This window comes from Lynx canadensis, chromosome A3, assembly GCF_007474595.2.
Source record: "Lynx canadensis isolate LIC74 chromosome A3, mLynCan4.pri.v2, whole genome shotgun sequence".
NCBI classification, from domain to species: domain Eukaryota; kingdom Metazoa; phylum Chordata; class Mammalia; order Carnivora; family Felidae; genus Lynx; species Lynx canadensis.
The window spans coordinates 118,626,518-118,651,275 of record NC_044305.1 but is presented as its reverse complement, the minus strand read 5'-3'; the positions used below and the strand labels follow the sequence as shown (position 1 = coordinate 118,651,275).

The 24,758-nt window shown below is 47.7% G+C and overlaps 1 protein-coding gene across 1 annotated transcript in view; it reads left to right on the top strand.

Moving 5' to 3' along the window:
* DPYSL5 (dihydropyrimidinase like 5) overlaps positions 1-24,758 on the top strand; it is a 102,422-nt gene that overhangs the window by 44,159 nt on the left and 33,505 nt on the right. Inside the window, exon 2 of the mRNA XM_030311472.1 lies at positions 1,277-1,541. Coding sequence (XP_030167332.1) covers positions 1,281-1,541 — 261 coding nt within the window. The 5' untranslated portion in view covers positions 1,277-1,280. The remainder of the gene's footprint in view (positions 1-1,276; positions 1,542-24,758) is intronic.

Genomic DNA, 24,758 nt, shown 5'->3' with positions numbered 1-24,758 from the left:
ATCTCAGGGTTCATGAGTTCGAGCCCCACGTTGGTCTCTGCGCTGACAGTGCGGAGCCTGCTTGGGATTCCCTCTCTCTCTGCCTTTCCCTCCCCTGCTCACTCACTCTCTCTCTCTCTCAAAATAAATAAATAAACATTATTTTGAGAGAGACCGAGACAGCGCGAGTGGGGGAGAGGCAGAGAGAGAGGGGGACAGAGAATCTGAAGCCGGCTCTGCTGACTGCAGAGGGCCCGACGTGGGGCTCAAATCCACAAACCAGGAGATCATGACCTGAAGCAAAGTCCAACGCTTCACCAACTGAGCCACCCAGGCGTCCCTAAAATTTTTTTATAAGTTTATTTATTTAGAGAGAGAGAGAGAGAGAGCAGGGGAGGGGCAGAGAGAGAGAGAGAGAGAATCCCAATCAGGCTCTGCACTGTCAGTGCACAGGCCGATGCAGGGCTCAAACTTGAGAACCGTGAAATGACCTGAGCCAAAACCAAGAGTCAGACGCGTAACCAAGTGAGCCACCCAGGCGCCCCCCCCCCCAAACTTTTTTTCAAATAGTGGTTCTGGGGGACCCAGTCTGGACCACATAAAGCTGAATCTCTGGGGGTGGAGCTTTAGTGCAGGTGCTTTGCAAAGGCTCTGCCAATGAGCTTATTCATGTGCAGCCAGCTGTGGAGCCTAATGTGGTAGTAGTGGCCTTGAGGCAGACATGGGAGAGCCAGCTGGAGCCGAATCCACCTGAAGAATGACACGGATTCAACAACTGTGAGGCTTGGAGAATTTGGCTCTGTGAGACATGCCCCGGGAGCCCCTGATACCTTTGGGACCATATGGTACAGTGGGGACACTGTTCACACAAGACCTGTGGTTTGACTTGGCTACTGAGAAGCCATAAATTCCTTACTCAGCAGTTTCAGCTTTCTGATTGGTAAAATGCCACTCCTTGGGTTGTTCTGGGACTAAAACAACACAGTAGATAGGAAAATGCTTTAGAACCTACACATCATTTTGGGAAGGTAGACACTGATGTTTCTTTGGGCCCCGGATGCACCCTTACTGCCGCTGTGTCGTGATTCCCAGTAAGTCTCACTATGAGGTCAGTGGGAGGCTTGTGACCCCAGCTGGTTGTGGGACCCGTGTTCTCAGGCCATGGGGAAACCTCCTCCCCTTCCCTGCTCACTTACTCTGCCCATGGGGTTTGGACTCTGATAGGAAGAAGTGGGACCTTGGTTACAGTGAAAAGGGACTTTGACCTTGACTGGTGCCTCCCCTTCACCCTCCATAGGAACATGCTTGCCAATTCAGGCAGCGTGAGGATTCTCATCAAGGGAGGCAAGGTGGTGAACGATGACTGCACCCACGAGGCCGACGTCTACATTGAGAATGGCATCATCCAGCAGGTGGGCCGTGAGCTCATGATCCCCGGAGGGGCCAAGGTGATCGATGCCACTGGGAAGTTGGTGATCCCTGGAGGCATTGACAGCAGCACCCACTTCCATCAGACCTTCATGAACGCTACATGCGTGGACGACTTCTACCACGGGACCAAGGTAATGTTCCTGTTCGCTGAAGGTGCGTTCCTTCCCTCTCGGTTTCTTCTGTTTGTGGGGTTGCTCCAGACTAGACCCATGTGAACAGGATGCCCCTGCTGTATTGCTAAAAGGACGAGGGTGCTCTCCTGGGGCCACTGCGGCAGCTGACATAGGAAATTCCAGGCTAGATGTCATAGATCTCCATGACTACCGAAAAGGAGGGATGTAGGCCTGTTTTACCGATCACATCACTTACCCGTGTGCCGAGGCCGGGAACTGATTTTTATTTTTATATGATTACATCATGTAATGCAGACCTAGAAGAAGAGGAGAATCATCGCTGGTGTTTGTTGCTATGCATGTATGTGACAGGGAGTGTGGTATTGATCTGAAGAACTCCTTTATGGATGATCAGCTAAATTAATTCCGCAAAGATTGTGAAAAATAGATATGCTTCTTCTAGATGATTTTAATGGCAGTAATTATGAAACAAACATGGCTAGCGATCCTGGATTATCTCTCCTAGCTTGTTCATTATTTTTAAAAACAGCTGGAAAAAAAAACAACAAACAACCTGGTAGTGGGGCCTCTTTTAGAGGGAGTTGTCGTGGGCAATATTTACTGTTATTGAGCTGAGCCAGAGCTGTGGTATGTTGCTGAATGCAGAATACGAAAACCAAATGAACTAGGAGGAAATTAACATTTTGCAAAAAAAGTCACGTGTGGATTCTTTTACCCTTCTGTGCTCCCGAACCTCTGTTATTGCTGTCACTCCTCTGTATTGTAATTACCTGTCACATGCCAGCCTCTCCCTGAACACCAGACTATGGGCTCGATATGGCCTTGATGATATTCCTCTGCTTTCCCAGATCCTGGCACTGACCAGAAACCGGAATAACTACCCAGTAAATGTTTGTTGACTGAGTAAGTGAACAGTGCTTATACATCAAAGTTACCTATGAAGGTTTTTTACCTTTTTAAAAAAAAAAAAATGTTTATTTATTTTTGAGAAAGAGAAAGAGAGAGAAGGGGAGGAGCAGAGAGAGAGAGAGAGACGGAATTTCAAGAAGGCTCTGTACTACCAGCACAGAGCACAATGTGGGGTTCACACTCATGAACCAGGAGACCATGATCTGAGCCAAAATCAAGAATCGGACACTCAACTGACTGAGCCACCCGGGTGCCCCTGAAGATTTTTTTACATGTAGAATTAAATCAATTTCAAGGACCACAAGTCCCTGACCCTGGAGGCAGCCTCTTCTACTGTCCGACCTAACAAAGGACTTGGCCTCTAACACTCTCTGGGCAAAAGGGATCCACTAGCTACCGGTCCGGGGGCTGTAGTCAGCCCTCTGTCCTACTTTGGCCCACAGCCTCAAATCCCCACGGCCCTCCACCCTAAAATGCTGCCTCTGCTCTACCGGGGCTTCTCAGGGAGCCCTTCTCCCATGCTGAGGTGTCTCCCCTTAGGATCCATTTTCCTGGGGGTTCAGAGGCTCCTGCTAGGCAGTGACTGATGAGGCTCTGCAAACCCACCCCTGAGGAGTCTGGCTCGGGCAGGCAGAGGCTGGCCTTGGGGTCACAGTTCTATGGGCAGTTGGCCTCTAAGGTCTCCCTGAAGATACGTTCCCATCCTGCTGTAGGAGCAGCAGACCGGACCCCCGGACGGCTGAGCTGTGAGGAGTCACAGTCGCCGTAGCCCAGCCGGTTCTAAGGCAAGGATGGGCTCAGGACTAATACTCCAGAATCCAGGGCCAAATCTGCCTACTCTAGCAGAGCCCAGAGAAGAGAGGCAGTAGGCAGACCCTTCCTACTTTCTCTTCTGAGAATTCCCCCGGGGCCTGTGAGTAAGGCTTCACTGAGGAAATGGGGAGCCCCAGCCCCATCAACTTCTGCAGGGTACACGAGTGGCAGGACTTTTTTGAAGGGAGTGAACACATCCACTTCACCGTCCCCAAGTATTGGAGCCAGGCCAGGCCTGTTTGGTTTATGGTCATCGTACTGTTATTTTTGTTGAAGCAGAGCATATATACAGAAAAGTATGCAAATTGGAAGTATACAGAATTGTCACAACTGAACACACCCTTGTAATCAGCACCCACATTGAGAAACCAGATTTTTACCAGCACCAAAGTGCCCCTCCTTATGCCCCCTCCCAGTCACTACTTACCAAGGATAACCACTATCCTGACTTTTTATACCATTGTTTGAAAAAAACAAAAAAACAAAAAAACAGCTTAGCAATCCCTATCAAAGTAACACCAGCATTCTTCACAGAGCTAGAACAAATAGTCCTAAAATTGGTATGGAATCAGAAAAGACCCCGAATAGCCAAAGCAATCCTGAAAAAGAAAACCAAAGCAGACATCACAATTCCAGGCTTCAAGACATATTACAAAGACGTAATCATCAAGACAGTATGGTAGTGGCACAAAAACAGACACACAGATCAGTGGAACAGAATAGAGAACCCAGAAATAGACCCACAAACATGGCCAATCAGTCTTTGACAAAGCAGGAAAGAATATCCAATGGAAAAAAGACAATCTGTTCAGCAAAAGGTGTTGGGAAAACTGGACAGCGACATGGAGAATGAGCCTGGACCACTTTCTTACACCATACACAAAAATAAACTTAAAATGGACAAAAGACCTGAACGTAAGACAGGACACCATCAAAATCTTAGAGGAGAAAACAGGCGACAACCTCTTTGACCTCAGCCACAGCAACTTCTTACGGAACGTGTCTCTGGAGGCAAGGGAAACAAAAGCAAAAATGAACTACTGGGGCCTCAAGATAAAAAGCTTCTGTACAGTGAAGGAAACAATCAGCAAAACTAAAAGGCAACTGACGGAATGGGAGAAGATGTTTGAAATGACATAGCAAATCAAGGGTTAGTATCCAAAATCTATAAAGAACTCACCAAACACAACACCCAAAAAACAATCTAGTGAAGAAATGGACAAAAGACATGAATAGACACTTTTCCAAAGAAGACATCCAGATGGCTAACAGACACATGAAAAAATGCTCAACATCACTCATCATCAGGGAAATACACATCAAAACCACGAGATACCACCTGACACCTGTCAGAATAGCTAAAATAAACAACTCAGGCAACAACAGATGCTGGCGAGGATGCGGAGAAAGAGGATCTCTTTTGCATTGCTGGTGAGAATGCAAACTGGTGCAGCCACTCTGGAAACAGTATGGAAGTTCCTCAAAAAAATTAAAAATAGAGCTACCCTACGACCCAGCAGTTGCACTACTAGGCATTTATCCAAGGGATACAGGTGTGCTGTTTCGAAGGGACACATGCACCCCAATGTTTATAGCAGCACTATCAACAATAGGCAAAGTGTGGAAAGAACCCAAATGTCCATCGACTGATGAAGGGATAAAGAAGATGTGGTGGATGTGGCGTGTGTGTGTGTGTGTGTGTGTGTGTGTGTGTAATGGAGTATTACTCAGCAACCAAAAAGAATGAAACCTTGCCATTTGCAGCAACATGGATGGAACTAGAGGGTATTATGCTAAAAGAAATTAGTCAGAAAAAGACAAATGTCATGTGACTTCACTCATATGTGGAATTTAAGATACAAAACAGATGAACAAAAGGGAAAGGAAGCAAAAATAAGATTAAAAACAGAGAGACAAATCATGAGAGATTTTTAAATACAGAGAACAAACTGAGGGTTGCTGGAGGGGTGTTGGTGGGTGGATGGGCTAAATGGGCAAGGGGCATTGAAGGAGGACTCTTGTTGGGATGAGCACTGGGTATTATACGTAAGTGATGAATCACTAAATTCTATTCCTGAAATCATTGTTACACTATATGTTAACTAACTTGGATGTAAATTGAAAATAAATAAATTTTTACAAAAAGATCATAGAAACCAAAAACAAAACAAAACAAAACAAAACCCAACAGCACAATTGAGATGTAATTCAGACATCATACAGTTAAGTAAGTAAGTAAGTAACTAAAGTATAGAAGTCCATGATTTTAGGTATATTCACCATAGATTGGTCCTGGCTGTTTATATAAATAAAATTAAGTGGTTTGTACCTTTGCATTAGCTTCCTTTGCTCAGTGTTATTTTTGTGAAATTCATTCATGTTGAACTTATTCACTTTCACTGCTTTATTGTTTGATGTACCACATATTGGCATTATCAATGCCAATAATACCGTTGCTGTGAATGTTCTTGTACATCTTTCAGCAAATGTATGATCACATATCTGTCGAGCACATTCCTAGGAGTAGAATTGCTGGGTCATAGGGGTACATGCGCTCAGCTTTAGGATAGGCCACCAAATTATCTTCCCAACTGATTGTAACAATGAATACTCCCAGCTGTAATATAAGAAGACCATAGTATTTACCACCAACAGGACTCTGATTACCACCGGGGTCCCTGCTGGGGTCAATTCTGTAGTGTGCTCGAGCGTCGCGCCCAAAATTGTAGCCTTCTGGCTCCTGTCTCCACTTGGGAGACCTTCAGTCTAAGGTCAGATGCCATGCTGTCACCACGCTGTCTACCAGCCTCTCAGAGGGCAGGCTGGCCTTCTTTGTCTTATTTTTCACATTGTCATCTGCCGGGACCTCATTAGCCAGGAGTGGCAGGTTTTCCCCTGAGAGCCTTTAGCTCTTTATAGCTGATGAAACCCCAGCACACGCATCTTTGTGCAGGGTGGTGGGTAACTCCTGATCTTTTCCAGGCTTCTCATCCATGGGAGCAGCTGCCTCTGCAAAACACGTAAAAGCCCCTCTGTGATTTAAGGCCCCCCAGTGCATGTCAGGCCCTAGTTGTGCAGTGTTTAAAGGCCCAAAGATCCTACGCCACGCTGGCTACCGGCATCCCCCAAACCAACCCTTTGTTATGTCCGTACTAAGCAAGATTGGATCTTGACGCCCTTGTGCTCGAGCCCTTATATTGAGCATCTGTTTCCTAACGTAGCCCCTGACTCAGCCTTCCCTGGATCCCATCTACAGACCCTGCCCAAAATTCTGCCACAGTCTCCCAGCCTCCCAAGAGCCGGTTTCCTGCCCCAGTACTCCCACCCCTCCATTCCTGGATTTCCCCTTCACCTTGGTGCTCCTACAGGGGGACACTTGGGCTTCCTCTTTCTTCTAGTCGCTGACCATCTCCCAGGGAGAGAAAACGCTCTCCTGTTGCAGTGCTGCTCCAGGGACATGTCGATTTAATTATTCACACGGCCTGTGGCACTCGTTCAGAGGCCGTGCACCCTGATAGACCAACGCTGACCTACTTTGTACATTCTAAGAAAGGTAGCAGTTGATTGGCTTGAAGCATCTGGATTTATAATAGACTAATAATCCTAAGGAAAAGCTCACCCGAGTGATTAGCCTAGAGAGAAGGAGAGATCAAGTTGCATCTTTTTGTTCTTGTCCGACAGATCCGCGGGGCCTTGAACTCTGCGCCCCCTAAGCTATTGCGTGCCTGTCAATTTGGCGGCAGCCGCCGGGGCTGGGAAAACAAAACAGTTGAAAGCCTGGCTCTTCCGAGAGCATCTGGGTCTCCATTGTACTGGGTCTAAAGGGATTTCTCTAGCACTTTAACAAATGCTTCGCCTGCTTTCAGACGCTGTGGCAGGCGCTGCCTGGCACCCCTGGATCTGCCTCCCACGCGCACAGCGGGCCCTTGATCCTCCTCCCCGCCTCCTCACACCCTCCCGACCTGCGGGCCCTGCCCTCCCCGGCCCAGAACCTAGGTTTCCCGGAAGCCGAGCGCCAAGACCACCTGCTTGTTAATAATGCAGACCCCATTGAAGAAAGAGCTTGTCTCCCGCGGGGAGGCAAGGCCAGGATTTCAGATGGGTCATGAGGTCTTTTATTGTTATTCTCCTTAACTTACTCATAAGTTATATTTATTCTCTTGTGTGTAGCTAATGCTACATAATGAAGAATGTTAACGCAGGGTCTTGAGATCCACCCCACCAATGGCTCTCCGCGGCGAGGTGGGAATATCAGAATCAGGCTTTTTAAGCTATAGGCACAGCCCCTTCACTAAGATGTTGATAGAGGGGGCAGGCATGGGCAATCGGAAAAAGCTTCCTAGATGCCTTTTCTGCTTTCCCGCTTCTCCGAAAATATATTAAGCACCACCATCTTGGCCAGTGGTTTTCAACCCTTAGAAACAAATTACAGTAGAACGACTCGGGGAATTTTTTACGACACCGGTACCCAGGGCCCATGCCAGACTGGTGAAATCCGTGCCTCTAGGTCTGCCTCTTCCTCCATCAGTATTTTTTTTTAATCTTTTATTTTATTATTTTTGAGAGAGAGAGTGTGAGCAGGGGAGGAGCAGAGAGAGAGAGGGAGACAGAGAATCCAAAACAGGCCCCAGGCCCTGAGCTGTCAGCACAGAGCCCGACGTGGGGCTCGAACTCACAGACCGTGAGATCATGACCTGAGCCGAAGTTGGACGCTCAACTGACTGAGCCGAGCCACCCAGGTGCCCCTCCATCAGTATTTTTTTTAAAGCATCCCTGATGATTCTGACATTGGCAGGTGAATTAGTAAGGAACTTTCTCCGCTGTTTTGAATAGTGTATTGTCCTGGCTGTTACTGCTGCCGAGCTGGCCCTCACGTCCTCTTTGAAAGCTGGGGCCTGCTTTGCCTGCCCTTGCCGGTCTTATTTATTTGCTTCTCTCCTTCCATTCACATTCCAGGGTCGTCAATGGGCTCCCAAATCCCAGCCTGGGTCTTAGAATGCCTGTACTTGCTAGAATTCGCTGGCCCTGTGTTCTCCCCTCCTGTCTGTATCCCATTGACATCATCAGTGAGCGAGAAGTTGGCCATGATAGACGTGTCATTAAACGGAAGTCCGGCTGGGTCTGTTCCTCTTTGTGGTCCCAGAGACTCCCTCTCGCCTGTGCCAGGACCATCTGGTCACAGAGACAGCCTCCCATTAACTCAAAATCAACATCAGCAGGACATCTACTCTTTTCCACAAGAGAAGCCAAATCCAAGAAGAGTGCTTGGGCCAGCATGAGATCAGCCAAGGGGCTGTTCGATGGCATAGGTTTGGAGAGCCTGCCACATCCCACCCCCCAGTGGAGGGTCCTGATCCTCCCTCCCCTTCTGTCACTGCAGAGGACCGGGCCCTATCTGGCAGAGTCATGAAATGGGACAGGCTAGTACATAAATAAATTCCCTTTGGTGTCCAGCCTGCCAGCATCCTTACCAAGGAGCCCATTTATCCACTGGGCAGGCTGTTTTTCTACTTTGCTTTTGAAATTTGCTCTTTTGGAATTAAACCTTTCAATGGTGTTCACTTCCTTTCTTTTCTTTTCTTTTTTTTTTTTTTTTCTCTTGACTCCAGTACTCTGTCCATTTCTGTTTAATTCGGGCCAAAATGTTTTTCCAGTCTTTTAGCTCTGCAGTAACTCTGTTTATCAGGACCCAGGTTCCTATGGTCTGGCTTATTAATTAATGCTCCCGAATTCACTTATGTCTTCATTCCTGTAAAAAGCTGGAAGGGACCTTAGCAATCTAGTTCCACCCTCCCATCGATGGAAAATGCATGAGTTGCCCCAAGTCTCAGAGATAACTGGGCCAGAACGCAGGTTTCTCAGTCTGAGGGCCTTTTCACCATTTTCACCAGGCCACTCAGGGGCTCTCCTGAAACCCCAGAGTTGGATAGTCACCCCTTTCGGACCGCCAGCTACCTCTCAGTGGGCTGCATACAGATAGTTTCCTTGACGCTATGGCCTGGACCCGACGAAATCGTCACAGAACTGACGTGCATTGCAGACCGCGGAGTGAGCTCTTTGCCATCCTGAAACGGTGGCTTTATAAAACCCCACCCGTCACTGGAGGAGTAACAAACATCCTCCTTAGATGTTGACAGTTTCTGCCATTTACAAACAGGTGTCGTAGGGCTTAAAGGAGGATGCATGAAAGACACTTCCCCCAGTGCCTGGCACAGAGCGTGCGTACGATAAATGATAAATGTTGGTCCCTAGGGTGTGACTGCCTGTGTCCACCCTAGGCCTGGCCTTGGCTCTGTCTTCGGTCTCTTAGACCCACCCATTTTAGCTTTGCGATGAAACTGTTCCACTGCCCGTCTAGTCCCTGTGCTGCCTGGGTCCCTAGCTTTGCCAGCAGGACATCCTGACGGGCCTTCTCTCAAAAGCCACCCCCCTCCCATCCTGGGCCAGATGCTGCCACACCATGCCTGTTCTTCCCACCGGCCTGCCACCCTTCTGGCACGGCTGTGCTGGTCGGGATCAGCACAGCTGGGCTCCCCTCCCTCCTCTGAATCACTTACAGTCACACTAAAGATCTCCATGAGTGCCTCATGAAGTGGCTTCCCCTTCTGAGCCACCTGGAGGTCATCCCTTCTCCTGCCTCTTCCAGTGGAACCTGGCACCCTGGCAGGCGTCGTATTGGCTTTCTACTTCACGACAAATTAAAACAATACCTATTTACCAGCGCCCAGTTCTGTAGGTCCGAAGTCCGGGCACAGTGTGGCTGGGTCCTCTGCGCAGGGTCTCACAAAGATACAGTCAAGGTGTCTGCTGGGCTGCTTTCTCATCTGGAGTTCAGAGTCCTCTGCCAAGCTCACCTGCCTGTGGCAGAATTCGGTCGCTAGCAACTTGAGGGCTGAGGTCCCTGACTCCTTGCTGGCCACGTGCTGGGGGCCCTTCTCAGCTCCTCGAGGCTGTCACCATTTCCTTACCACGTGCCCACCTCCATCTTCAAAGCCAGAAGGAGACTTGCACTTTGAATCCCTCTCCTGTTTCAAATCGTTCTGACTTAGAATCTCTTTTGCCTTGGGGCGCCTGGGTGGCGCAGTCGGTTAAGCGTCCGACTTCAGCCAGGTCACGATCTCGCGGTCTGGGAGTTCGAGCCCCGCGTCAGGCTCTGGGCTGATGGCTCGGAGCCTGGAGCCTGTTTCCGATTCTGTGTCTCCCTCTCTCTCTGCCCCTCCCCCGTTCATGCTCTGTCTCTCTCTGTCCCAAAAATAAATAAACGTTGAAAAAAAAAATTAAAAAAAAAGAATCTCTTTTGCCAGAAAGAGCTCGCCTGGTTAGCCTCGGCGCACGGAGATCCTCAACTGTCCCATATGACATAACCCGTGGGTAATGGCGTCCCATCTGATTCACGGGGCCCCTTCCACACTTAATGGGAGGGATGTACAGAGTGTGGTTCCCTGGGAGTCCCCTGCCTACGGTTGGTGAAGGGGAACACATACAAAACCATGGCCATCCTACAGACTGTTACCCTCGTCTACCCCTACCTCACCGATTTTGCTTAAACTACTTAAGATTCCACATTTACTTTTAAAAAAAAAAAATCAAAAATCACCTTGGCCACCCTTCACTTCACAGCTCTCTGTGCCTCATGTCACGTTCCTGCTTGAGACCCTGCTGTGACTCCCTGTGGTCTCAGATGTCAAGTTCGGGTGTCTGGGTCTTCACCCTGGGCAGCTCCCCATCTGACCTTACCTGTCCATGCAGTCCGCATTCCCAACACGTGCCCGTACATCAGCAAGGTGATTTTCTCTCCCTGTGACCATCCCATGCTCCCCACTGCTGTCCCTTCCCACCATCCATGGAAACGTTCGAGGCCTACCAAACTCCTGTCATGTTCTTCCTCCAGCTAATTCAGATCCTGGATCCCACTATCTCCTCCCCAGCCGAAATAATTTGTCATCTGGGGCTTTCGAATTGTTTTGTGTGGAAAGTTTGTCTTCCAGCTAGATTGAAGAATATTCCAGGGGCAGAGACCACCATTTATCTTTAGCTCATGACCCACCACAGACCCGCATGGCTTGAAACATAGAGTAGTTGTTCTCAGAAATAGGTGAATGTCAGCAGTGTGGTAGTAATGAGCAAAGACAGGGGGAGACCACTGGAATCTGCATTTCAGTGCATGTTTACTAGATGTGTGATTTGGACAAATTCATCTCTCTCTGTCTCTCAGTTTCCTTCTCTGGAAAATGGAGGATTATAATAGTATTTTATGCATGTTAATTGAGTTCCTATTTGTAAAGAACTTAAAATAATACTCAGTGCTTACTAAGGACTCTATGAGGGTCCATTAAATCAATCCATCAATCACCCAGTTGTGCTAATCAAGGACCAACCCTTGGAAAACCATTTGTACAGTTTCCTCCTGAGCCTACTACATATTCAACTGTTAGGCATCACACAGGAACTAAAACATTGGATTCCGTTTCTACTGTTAGGTTAATGATGTGTGTTTTCAATTTCAAATGGAGTCTAATAGTAATGGTGATGAATTCTAGATAATTTTCTCTCTTCTCTCTTTCTCTTAAAAGCAGAAATAGCCAGTCAAACTCTGCAGGCACTCAGGAGCTATTTAAAGATGCCCTGCTTCAGATCAGTTATCTTGTTTAACAAAACCTTGCCAGCAACTTCTTTCTATGTCCACATTAATTGGGAGGCAAAATGTAGGCCAGGTTGACCCTTCTTAGAACAAATGTAAGAGGAGATCTATCGTTTCTTATAAATTTTATATCTCGTATTGGAAAAAAATCTCCTGTGGTGACCGGGCAACTCCTCAATTTCTAGAATAGTGTTTGCAAAGAATTTATCTATACAGAGATTATTGAATCTTAATAGAATAGAAATAAACGCCCCCTCTGTGATCCTAGACGTACTGGAAACCTCTCATACCTCGTATGAGAAGTTCTGCTTTTATATTCTCATCCTTTGAGGTTTAAAAAAAGAAAATAAAGGGGCGCCTAAGTGTCTCAGTCGGACTCTGCTGAACGCTTGCTCAGAACCTGGAGCCTGCTTCAGATTCTGTGTCTCCTTCTCTCTCTGCCCCTCTTCTACTCGTACTCTCACTCTTTCAAAAATAAATAAATGTTAAAAAAAAGAGACAAAAAATACATCATCTACTGTATGTATATTTCAGTGACACGTACGTAGTACATGAATGATGTGTTTTTTTCCTTTCTCCTTTTTCTTTTCTTAAAACCTGCATATTTTTTAGTCGTTCTAGAAATAGTTGAACACAGCCCATGGAAAGCTTCAAAAATCTTTTTTCTTTATTTATTGAGAGAGAGAGAGAGAGAGCACGAGCTGGGTAGGGACAGAGAGAAGGGGAGAAAGAGAGAATCCCAAGCAGGCTCTGTGCTGTGAGATTCACAGACTGTGAAATCATGACCTGAGCCCAAATCAAGAGTGGGACACTTAACCCGCTGAGCCTCCCAGACACCCCGAAAACTTCAAAAATCTTCACTGAAAATATCTCTTTTCCCAAACCTCGCTGTAGTTGCCTCGGGTCTGAAGTTGTCCTGTTGTTGTGTTGAATGTAAGGCGTGTCTTAAAATCCCACACTGACTGACAGGTAGAAATGTGTTGAGATGCCGCATCTCTTCCTCCGGTGGTTTCCGCCTCACCATTCCCTCAAGTTATCACTGCAGCCAAGCACATTTTTTCTCCTTCTGATCTCCTTTATTTCTCATTAATTAAAAACTAGGAGCTATAGTGATCCTCAATTAGTGACTACGCCCAGACAAAACTATGGGTCAACCATAGTAAGAACTTTGTCACTGATCAGTTTTTCTCTTTCATACACACGTTCACACACTTTCACATTCTCACACACACGCTCAATCACACACACACAATTTTAGAGCTAGAAGTGCCATTAAAGATTAAGGAATCCATCCCCTAATCCATAAATAATTTTCGTGTTTAGATTTAAACTCTCCACAGTATTCTCAATATTTAAAAATAAAATTAGGGGCACCTGGTTGGCTCAGTCAGAGGAATATGTGACTCTTGATCCCAGGGTTATGAGTTCAAGCCCCACATTGGGTGTAGAGATTACTTAAATAAAACTTGAAAAAAATAAAAATTAAATTAAATGAAAATTAAACAATATCTGTGGGTGAACTCTTTTGAGGAGGAGTATGAATAGAATAAAGAAGTTCATGATTAGGTAACCTAGGAAACCATCTTTTTTTTATTTTAATCTGTGGGTTTTTTTTTTCTTCAACAAATTAAGACATACAATAAGCCACACATCTTTAAAGTCTATAGTTTGACACATTTTAACATATGTGAAGCCATCACCATTGATATAATAAACATATTCATCACCCCCAAAAGTTTTTTGTGGCCCTTGTAATCCTTCTCTCTCCCAGATAACCACTGATCTGTTTTCTGTCACAATAGATTAGTTTGCCTTTTCTCATGTTTTCATGTAAATGGAATAATACAGTATGTATTCCTTTTTTTGGACTGATTTCTTTCACTCAACATTGTTAAGTTTTTGGTTATTGCAGATAAAGCTACCATGAACATTTGTGTACAAGTGTTTATGCAGACGTATGTATATTTCCCTGGCGTAATTACCTAGCAATGGAGTGTCTAGGTCATATGGTAGGTGTATATTTAGCTTTTTAACAAATTGCCAAACTAGTTTCCAAACTGATTGTAACATTTTATATACCTTACGGGCTCTACATCTTTACCGTCTTGTTATGATCAGTTTTTTGTTTTGTTTTGTTTTGTTTTTGAGAGTGAGAGGGAGTCAGAGGGAGGGAGAGAGAGAATCTTAAGCAGGCTCCACGTTCAGCACTGAGCCCCATGTAGGGCTCGATCCCATGACCCTGGGATCATGACCTGAGCCGAAAGCCATTCTAACAGGTGTGTAGTGATACCTCATTGTGAGTTTTTTGTGTTTTGTTTTTGTTTTGTTTTACGAGATCACCAGTTTGTTACAAAAGGATATAACTCAGGAACAACCAGATGGAAAAGGTGCACAGGGCGAGGTTGGGGGAAGAGATGTGGAGCTTCCATGCCCTCTCCGCATGCACCATTGTCCCTCCACCTGCATGTGTTCACCAACCCAGAAGCTCTCCTTTGTGGTTTTAATTTGAATTTCTCTAGTGGCTAATGTTGAATGTCTTTACATGTATAGATTCCGTATGTCTTTGGTGAAGTGTTCACATCTTTTGTCCGTGTCTTAATTGAGTTGTTAGTCTTTTTATTAGGTTATTGAAGTTGTTTATATTTTCTAGTTACAAGTCATTTATTGGGTATATGTTTTGCAAATGTTTTCTCCCCGGGCTGTGACTTACCTCTTTATTTTCTGAACAGTGTCTTTTGAAGAGCAAAAGTTTAAAAAAAATTGTTTTAGAGAGAGAGAACACGCAAGTGGGTGAGAGGGGCAGAGGGAGAGAGAGGGAGAGAGAGAGAGAGAGAGAGAGAGAGAGAGAGAGAGAGAGCGCACGTCCCAAGCAGGCTCCACGCCCAGCACAGAGCCTGACGTGGGACTCCATCTCACAACCTTGGGATCATGACCTGAGCCGAAATCAAGAGTTGGATGCTTAACGAACAGAGCCACCGAGACGCCCCAAAAGTTTAAAATTTTGAAGTCCCAATTTATCGATTTTTTGTTCATAATTTCTTTTTTCACTGTGATCAAGGAATATTTGTGAAATTCCAGGTCACTAAGATTTACTAAATTTTCCATTAGAAAACCCTAGCCCCTACATTTAGGTCCGTAATCCATTTTAAGTTGGTTTTTGTATATGGTATATGGTAAGGATGGAGGGATTTTTGTGTATGGCTGTCCAATTGTTCCGTGCCATTTGTTGACAAGATTATTATCCCTTGTCAAAAAAGCAGTTGACCATCTATGTGTGGGTTTATTTCTGGACTCTCTTTTCTGTTCTTTTGATCTATTTGTCTATCTTTACACCAATACCTCCCTGTCTTGATGCTCGTTACAGTAAGAATTGAGAGCAGGGAGTGTAAGTCCTCCAGCTTTTTCTTCGTTTTCAAAGTTCTTTTGGCTACTTTGTCTTTGGGAGCAAACTCTTTCAGTGCAGGCAGTAAACCAAAAACTGAAGAGAACTGTACACCGAGTGCATTAATCACCTACTTGGTAAACATTCTCTGCCCTTAGCGTGGTCCCTTTCTGTCAGCTAAAAGTTAAGACCTTTCTTTAAAATTTTCTCAAGTTGGGGGGTGCCTGGGCAGTTCAGTTGGTTAAGCATCTGACTTCGGCTCAGGTCATGATCTCACGGTTTGTGAGTTCGAGCCCCGCATCGGGCTCTGTGCTGACAGCTCAGAGCCTGGAGCCTGCTTCGGATTCTGTGTCTCCATCTTCCTCTGCCCCTCCCCTGCTCGCTCTCGCTCTCTCTCTCTCTCTCTCTCTCTCTCTCTCAAAAATAAACATTAAGAAAATTGTTTTAATTTTCTCAAGTTGGGGCTTCTGGGTGGCTCAGTCGGTTAAGCATCCGGCTCTTGATTTCGGTTCAGGTCATGATCTCATGGTTCATAGGATCGAGCGCCACGTTGGGCTCCGTGATGACAGCATGGAGCCTGCTAGGGATTCTCTCTCTCCCTCTCTCTCTGCCCCTCCCCTACTTGTGCTGTCTCTCTCAAAATAAATAAACTTTAAAAAAAAACATACAATTTTCCTAAGTTGCTTGGAGGTGGGGCGGGGGGAGGAAGCTATGAGTGAGTGAGTGAGTGAGTGTGTGTGTGTGTGTGTGTGTGTGTGTTAAAAGAAACTTTATTGGGTGTTGGGGGTCCAGGTCCATGGAGGATGTTGTCCTCCATGATCCTGGGCTATGACGTCATGGGGAAGAGCCATTCAGCTCCCTCTCTGCCTTACAGTTGGTCAATGGCAAATAGGGGTAGGCTGGGGAGTACCGAGCGAACTGGAGGAGTATAAAACTTTTGCGGACTGGAATTGCAACCACTGAGCCATTGCCACCCCATCCTTGCCCCCGTCAGGTTTCCATTCTTTTTGGTGTCCCTCCTTACCACCAGGCCTGGTGGACTGGCCTGAGTCACTTGCCAGGCTTAAGATACTCTAGAACTCATGTTTGGGAGAGTACTCTAGCTCCGAATCTCTATGCCCTAGACTTACTGGACCATCAAAGAGCATTTTTTTTTCCTGCTGTGTGGAAAATAGTTCACAATGGAGCACATTGAGCCTCTGACGGGCTCTGGGGTCCCAGGCCCCCAGGTGGCTCCTGGCGGTGCATGGCTCTCCACCGGGACCCACAGATGAGCTTCTGTCCCCTGCTTCCTACAAGAGGGGTGTGCTGAGCTGTCAGGCCTGGACTCAGGCCCATTTGTCAGAGCACTTCTCTATCCATCATCCACTTATTTTGATCTTTAAAGCCCCCCCCCACTTAATATTATCTTATTATCCTTCCTCTCCAGGGGGGGAATGCTGAGTCTCAGAAGAGTGAAATTCTTGCTATCCATGCTAATCGGTGCAGGGACAGGTCTGCCTGCCTCTCAACCTTGACTCCAGCCCCATTCCTGGACACCATGTATCCAGGGAAGCCCCAAGGCAGCCTCCCTCGGCAGTTTGACGGTATTGTTATCAATTAGCTTTGGAACCAAAATGAGAACTCACCCACATCAGAGTAGACGAGGAAAGGAGAGCAAGGTGGGTGACATGCGGCTTATTTCTGGATTGTTGATAAATCCCTCCTCTCTGGCATCCATGGGCAGCCTGCACTTACAATAAAGATGGTCGTGGGGCGCCTGGGTGGCGCAGTCGGTAAAGCGTCCGACTTCAGCCAGGTCACGATCTCGCGGTCCGTGAGTTCGAGCCCCGCGTCGGGCTCCGGGCTGATGGCTCGGAGCCTGGAGCCTGTTTCCGATTCTGTGTCTCCCTCTCTCTGCCCCTCCCCCGTTCATGCTCTGTCTCTCTCTGTCCCAAAAATAAATAAACGTTGAAAAAAAAAAAAAAAAAACAATAAAGATGGTCGTGCCCTGATGCCTGTAAACTTTCCCGCTTTGGGATTAGAAGGGGCTCTGCTAAGGAGGAGGATGACAAAGGGCCTCTCTGTGCGGCTCTATTTTAGAATGGTTTCCCCAGGCCCCTTGGCTTCTTAGAAGCTGGCAGCACATTCTCTCCGCCACATAACTCCGTTTGAGGATCATCTCCAGTCTCCATGGTAACTGCATGTCGGGAGACAGCCTGCTCTGTACTGTGGCTTTGTATTAAACACAATGAATTTAAATTGGATGCTCGGCAGTGAAGATAATCATTCTGGATCAGAGAGAAGCCTGGAGCTCCTCATTTCATAATTTTGGATGTTGGCACAATTCTCAGATTGAGCCCTGTAATTCAAGCCCAAGCCCCACCTACCCCTCTGTTTCTAAACTGCAGTTAGGTCCAATTTCACTTGGGCGTTTCTCCAGCTTCTCACAGAGGAGTCTTGGAGCCAGGGAGCCCCTCAGTCAGGTCAGGGCTATCCTGAGCTCTAGAAGGGGCAGCATAATGTAAAAGAAACTTGGGGGCTCTAGAATCAGATGGACCCTCATTCAGTCTGGCTGTGTGACTTCCTCTGAGCCTGTTTTCTTTTTAATTAAAAGAAATGTTTTAGTGTTTATTTTTGAGAGAGAGACACAGACGGAGTGTGAGCAGGGGAGGGGCAGAGAGAGAAGGAGACCTAGAATCTGAAGCAGGGTCCAAGGTCTGAGCTGTCAGCACAGAGCCCGACATGGGGCTCGAACTCACGAACTGTGAGATCATGACCTGAGCTGAAGTCGCATGCTTAACCAGCTGAGCCACCCAGGCGCCCCTACCTGTTTTCTTATCTGTCTCCATAATTTTTTCATCCTCCCTGGCTGAACTCTGTACCCATCATAAATATAACTCCCCCATTCTCCTCTCCCAGCCCCCAGCCTCTGGCAACTACCATTCTACTTTCTGTCACCGTGAGTTTGACCACCCTGGGTCCCTCCTATATGTAGGTTCATACAGTCTTTGTTCATTTGTGATGGGCTTATCTCTCTTAGCGTAATGCCCTCAAGCTTCAACTGTGTTGTAGCACGCGTCAGAATTTCCTTCCTTTTTAAGGCTGGATAACATTCATATATACCACACTTTATTTATCAGTCTGTCCACCATTGGACACTTGGGTTGGTTCCGGCTTCTGGCTGTCATGAATAATGCTGTGCACACATATATCTGTCTGAGTCCTTGCTTTCAATCAGAGACTCATTTTGAGGAGCAAATAAAATCAATGTTAAGGGGCACCTGGGTGGCTCAGTAGGCATCCGACTCTCGGTTTCGGCTCAGGGCATGATCGCAGTCTTTGTGAGTCTGAGCTCCACATCGGGCTCTGCGCTGACAGTGCAGAGCCTGTTTGGGATTCTCCGCTCATACCCTACTCCCTGCGTGCGTTCTCCCTCTCTCTCCCTCTCCCTCTCTCTCTCTCTCTCTCTCAAAATAAATAAACGTTTAAAAAAAAGATAATAAATATTAAGAACACTGCACACAGTAGGCCATCAGTAAACGTTAATTTCTTTCCTGAGTGTGAGTTCAGGCGCCGTTAACTGCCACAGTGGTCTGCTGGCTTCGGTGAGAATGATGTCACTTTCTACTGAGCAAGCTGCTTCTGTGTCCCCGCAACATGCTCATCTGCCGTGTCTGGGAATTAACACAGTTCGTTCCATGGTTTAAAGGAAATGTCTTAACCATGAAAACGGGCATCGTCTCATGCATGCTTTTACATTCTCCCACCAGTTGGTATGCATGTATCCCTGCTTCCAGAAACGACAAGATGTTAGGGCTGATGTATATACTTCCTTATCGGTTGTCTATTTTAAGTCTTCCCTCTGGGAGACCCTGATGCAGGGGTGAGATCACCCCAGGCTGTGAGATTCTGTGCTTCGTAACTGTTTCACAGGCGTCAGATCTGCTCTGAGCATTACTGAAGAGTATGGGATTTGGAGGGAAGATACCTAGACCCCAGTTCTGGCCCACCTCTCAAACACTGAGGTGAGGAAAACGTCTGTCGCCCGTGGTGGTTGTGAAGATTAGATGAGGGAAGTACTTTGCTGTGTGACCCGCTCCTGGAGCAGCCCGTGCCCTGGGGGAGAAAGGGACCAGGTCCTTGGGCTGGGGGGGGGGGGGGCAGCTGTCCAGGAGATCCTCCCTGGGTCAAGTTTCATCCAAAGTCCCGATAGTAGGGGTGACTCTCCACTGCCTTGGGCGCCTCCAGGGATGGGAATCCCAGAGCTCAGGAACTGTCTTTCCTGCGGGGTAGCCCTTCCAGGCCACCTGGCGGCTGCAGCCCCCAAGAGAGTCAGCGCCCCTTTGTACTCAGGAATTTGAGACAGAAGGGGAGGAGGAGGAGGGCTCTTGCCAGCCTCCTGACCTGCGTGCGACCCAGCGGCTCCCTGCAGCAGGCTGTCAGGCCTGTTCTTTATTGCTGAGGCTGGCGGGAGGAGGGGAGATGGGGCTCTCACACCGCATCCCAGACCCTTCGCTCACTCCTCACACGTGGTGGTAGCGTGTGCGTCCCGAGTCTACCTGTTGAGATCCTGCCTCCACGCACTGCTAACGAACGCAAAAATGCAAATGCCACTCTAAGCCCCAACCAAACTCTGGGCCAGCCCTGAGATGCCTCCCTCCTGATGCTGCGCTGGACCTCTGCCTCGAGCCAGCCCTGTTCCCTGGGCTCCCCGCTCCCTCCGTTCTCCCAGGCTGCTTCCCCTGCACCCGCTGCCGGCCTCACCGGTCCCTCAGAGCAGCATGTTGGTTCCAGCCCTCCCTAGTTGATTCTGCGTGTGACTCCCATAGGAGCATTGGCTCAGTGCCACACTCCTAATTTTCCCACCCCTTGCCTCCGGGAATTTGATTCCACTTCCCGTTTTGCTAAGGGGTCTGGGACCCCTTCTGATCATCTCCTCCTTTCTCTGTTACCCGCCCCTCTTGAATGGATGGAAAGAGGGGCGCCTCCCAGCCTAATAGATATGAAGATCAGCCCTCAGGTTTCCTCATCGGAGTAATGGGCACAATAACGCACCTCTTTCGCAGGGTCGTTGTGAGAATTCACGGGGCACAGAGCACACGCTCAGGGGGCGTCGGTTACCGTTAGCGACGTTCGCCTCCACTGGGTTGACACTCAGCTCTATCTTAAGGCAAACGAAAACTCCCTTTCTTCTTCTTTGTCTTCTGAGAAACAGCTTCCACCTGTCTCTTCCGTCCCCACCCCCAAATTCAGGGCCATGACAATGCAGCCGGCACCCCACAGCCAGAGTCATGTTCCGAAGCCATACGTCACGTTCTTCCCCTGCCCAGAAGCCTGCTGTGACCACAGACGCGTCCAGGGCTGGGGGTGTAGCCAGCGTCCTGTCTGTAAATGTGCTCCTAACCGCCCCCTCCCAAGCTCCCTCAGGACCCCCAGCGGCACAGCACACGAGCTGCTGAACTTTGCTGACCGGACAGAATCCAGGTTCGGCAAGGTCCTCACATGTTTGGTCCTAATCAGACCTGCCTTGGCCCAAACCAGACAGGTGTGCTGTCTATCCTCCATCACGCCCGCCTTCCGGCTCTCGGCCCGCCTATTTGCACTTGATGGTGTCATCAGGAGGAATGCTATCTTTGCCCTGTACTCTTACAGTACTTTGCAGTCGTTTCTATTACAAATGAAGCTTTTTCTTGTCCTGTTTGCCAGCCACACTCTAAGTGCCTCAGGTGCTTACATTTCTCGCCTTTCTGGACCATCTGATACACGTGATAGAGGGCACACGGTGTGCACATTAGTGCTACCTACAAGTTATGCTTACTGGTGATAATCGCTACCATTTATTGGGCTCCGACTCTGTGCAGGCACTGCACTAGGTACTTTACATGCATTATCTCATTTAACTATTGTGACCCCATGGGTATATATTATTATCCTCATTTTACAAATAAGGAAATGGAGGGGCACCGGGGTGGCTCAGTCGGTTAAGCATCCAACTTCGGCTCAGGTCATGATCTTATGGTTGGTGGGTTTGAGCCCCGCATCAGGCTGTGTGCTGACAGCCTGGAGCCTGGAGCCTGCTTCTGATTCTCTGTCTGTCTCTCTGTCTCTCTCTCTGCCCCTCCCCCACTCATGCTCTTGTCTTTTTCTCTCCCTCTGTCTCTCTCAAATATAAATAAACATTTAAAAAATGAGGAAATGGAGCTCAGAGATTAAACAGCTTGTCCGAGGTCTTACAACTAAGTGTAAGTGTCTTACAACTAGGATTTAAACCTGGATCTGCCTGCCTTAAAGGCTGGTTCTTGTCACTATACCGTTTTGCCTCTAAATATGACATTAATATGCCTTTACGTGACAGGCGGATTAAATGTGGGGAAATGTCCTTTTCTCGAAATGCGTTGTGAACTGAAGGTTGCCTGTTTTCTCTGCAGAAGAACCAAAGAATGAAGTGCGAGTTTTAGATACGGTAATGTTTAGGGTAAGAGCGTTGCAAAATCAGAGGTGGGACCAGGCCCCGGATGGTGTGGGAGAGGCCGTGGACCCAGAAGGTAGGCGTGGAAAGTAAAAGGAAGTCTGGGAGTGCGATTAATTGCGAACGCACAGTTTGGAGGAAACTCAACAGGCTGGAAATCATGGGTGGAGAAAAGACGAGAGCTGTACGTAGCGGGAGGGACAGAAAGGGTAGCCCCAGGGAACTGATCACACATCAAATGGATGCTCTGCAGAAAAGCTAGGGTTGATTTTGTTTTTGTTTGGTTTTGTTTTGTTTTGTTTCACAGAAAAGAGGCATTTGATAGAAAGAGGTTGGGGTGACTCCGAAGGAGAATGGATGGGGCAGTGGTCAGAGCAGAGGTCAGCACTCAAGCGGCCCGGAAGGGAATTGTCAGAGAGCCGGCTTGAGTTGGCAGTAAAGCTAAGTGTAAGCCTGTTAAGAGTCTCATCACCCTACATCAGGCAAGTGTCATGAATAAAGAGGTGGGATTCCTTCTTAAAAGATTATTAAGAAACTTAAGATGACGACAGCAAAGCATTAAACAATCCAGGCACAGAGCCCTTCTAAATGCAGGGCACTGTGGGCTGCACAGCCCACAAAGCTGGCCCTGGCTGGTGGGCTTGTGTTTCAGGATGAGAAAGATATTTACTGAGTGCCAGGCATGGTTCTAAGTACCATAGATGTATCATCTCACTTGATGAAGTGCTCAGGTCCTCCTTTTGGAAAGCTTCTCAAGTTCCAGGACTTGAGTGGTATTTAAGAACTGGCTTTCTGGGGCGCCTGGGTGGCGCAGTCGGTTAAGCGTCCGACTTCAGCCAGGTCACGATCTCGCGGTCCGGTCCGTGAGTTCGAGCCCCGCGTCGGGCTCTGGGCTGATGGCTCAGAGCCTGGAGCCTGTTTCCGGTTCTGTGTCTCCCTCTCTCTCTGCCCCTCCCCCATTCATGCTCTGTCTCTCTCTGTCCCAAAAATAAATAAACGTTGAAAAAAAAAAAAAAAAAGAACTGGCTTTCATGGGGCGCCTGGGTGGCGCAGTCGGTTAAGCGTCCGACTTCAGCCAGGTCACGATCTCGCGGTCCGTGAGTTCGAGCCCCGCGTCGGGCTCTGGGCTGATGGCTCAGAGCCTGGAGCCTGTTTCCGATTCTGTGTCTCCCTCTCTCTCTGCCCCTCCCCCGTTCATGCTCTGTCTCTCTCTGTCCCAAAAATAAATAAACGTTGAAAAAAAAAATTGCTTTAAAAAAGAACTGGCTTTCCAGGGGCGCCTGGGTGGCTCAGTCGGCTGGCTGGGTGTCTGACTTCGGCTCAGGTCATGATCTCACGGTTCGTGAGTTCGAGCCCCGCATTGAGCTCTGTGCTGACAGCTTGGAGCCTGGAGCCTGCTTCAGATTCTGTGTCTCCCTCTCTCTCTGCCCCTCCCCTGCTCATGCTCTGTCTCTGTCTCTCGCTCTGTCTCTCTCAGAGGTAAATATTAGGGGGGGTGGAGGGGAAGGCTTTCCAAAGGGCCAGTAAGCAACCAACAGATCCCTGATGGTGCAGGAAGTTACTCCGAGCAAGAGAGGAACCACCGAGCTGGTGATTTTATTTCTCTTGTACTTTGGGAGATTGTGAATAAAAGAAGAGAATTTTCACGTGCAAAGAAAAAGAACTGGTTCGGTGATTCCAAGAGAAGCAGATCTAGCTGAACCGACGATGGCTTTCCCAGCTGCATTAGGAAATGTAGAAATGTTTGCTTGACGCTCATTAGCCTACAAAACACATCCAAATACTTGTTATTTGGTTCTCAGTGCTGTAGCGTCCCCCCTTTAAGATAAGTTGCCCTTGATCGATAGGTCTAGGTAGCGGCAGATCCCGCTTTTCCGATTCCAATCACCTCCCCCCCAAACACACCCCTTTTCTATGCGCTATATGAAAATACACTCCAGGAAGCCTCTCCCTCTTCCCCAGTGAAAAACCCCACGAATTATCTCTGGCTCAAGTGCCTTCTCAACAGCAGAGCACAAAGTTTGTGCCTTGACTTACTGGTTCAGCCTTGGAACAAGCTGCTTCTTTGACGGAAGGGTTGCAGGGCAGGGGCAGGAGGGTGAAATTGGAAGATTAAAAAAAACCATTGCTACTGGGAAACCAGCAAAACGTGATTCGAGCTGCCGCAATGCAGAAGATGACAAGTGAGTGATTCTCCAGAGAGCTCTGTCCTGACAAAGGCAAGGAGGGCCAGTACACTCTTCTCTCCAATACTGTGACGGCAGCAAATAAGTCCTATTTTTCTGAAGTTTCTTTCCAACTTGCTGAGCATGGCCCTGGTCAATACAGAGACCCTGCGTGCCCCACAGGGGTCCGTCCGATGACTTCCGAAGCATAAAGATGACATTTATATCCGGTTTGGGTTTAGTTTCAGTACAAGTTCTTGCCAAGTGTATGCCTGGAAAGTCGGTCAGAAAATGGATCCCATTAAGCATGTTGGGTTTTATTAGGAAACAAATGGAGGTGACATTACTGGGCATCAGACAAATCCAGACTTATCCAGCAGAATATCAAATATGTCAGAGACAAATCATGGTAACCCTTTGGAACACTAAAATTATGTTTCATCTCTGCCAAATGTGCATCATGATGCTGTGTCTGTGGTTAAATAAATAGTCCCAGTGTCCGTGTTAACTTAATAGTGAGAGATGTGTAGTCCCACATTCACGATTAAAACAAATGCCACATTCTCAATGGGGATGCTTGGCTGGGCAGCAGTGTATGTAAAAAAATTAAGGGCTTGCGTTGGTAAATGGGCAGACTTCGTAGCCACCAGGCTCCAGGAGGCCCTGGTGAGTTAGCCCTCCGTGGTCCGGCGTGGTATAATTGGGGGTGCGCATGTGCACGAAGCTACAACTCCACTTCCGGGCGACGTATACCCTGAAAATGGGCACCGTTCATGTGTGTGCAAGAATCCTCAAGCGCCATGTGTAGTGGTAAATACCCATGAATTAGAACTGAATATGTACCTGGAGGAGT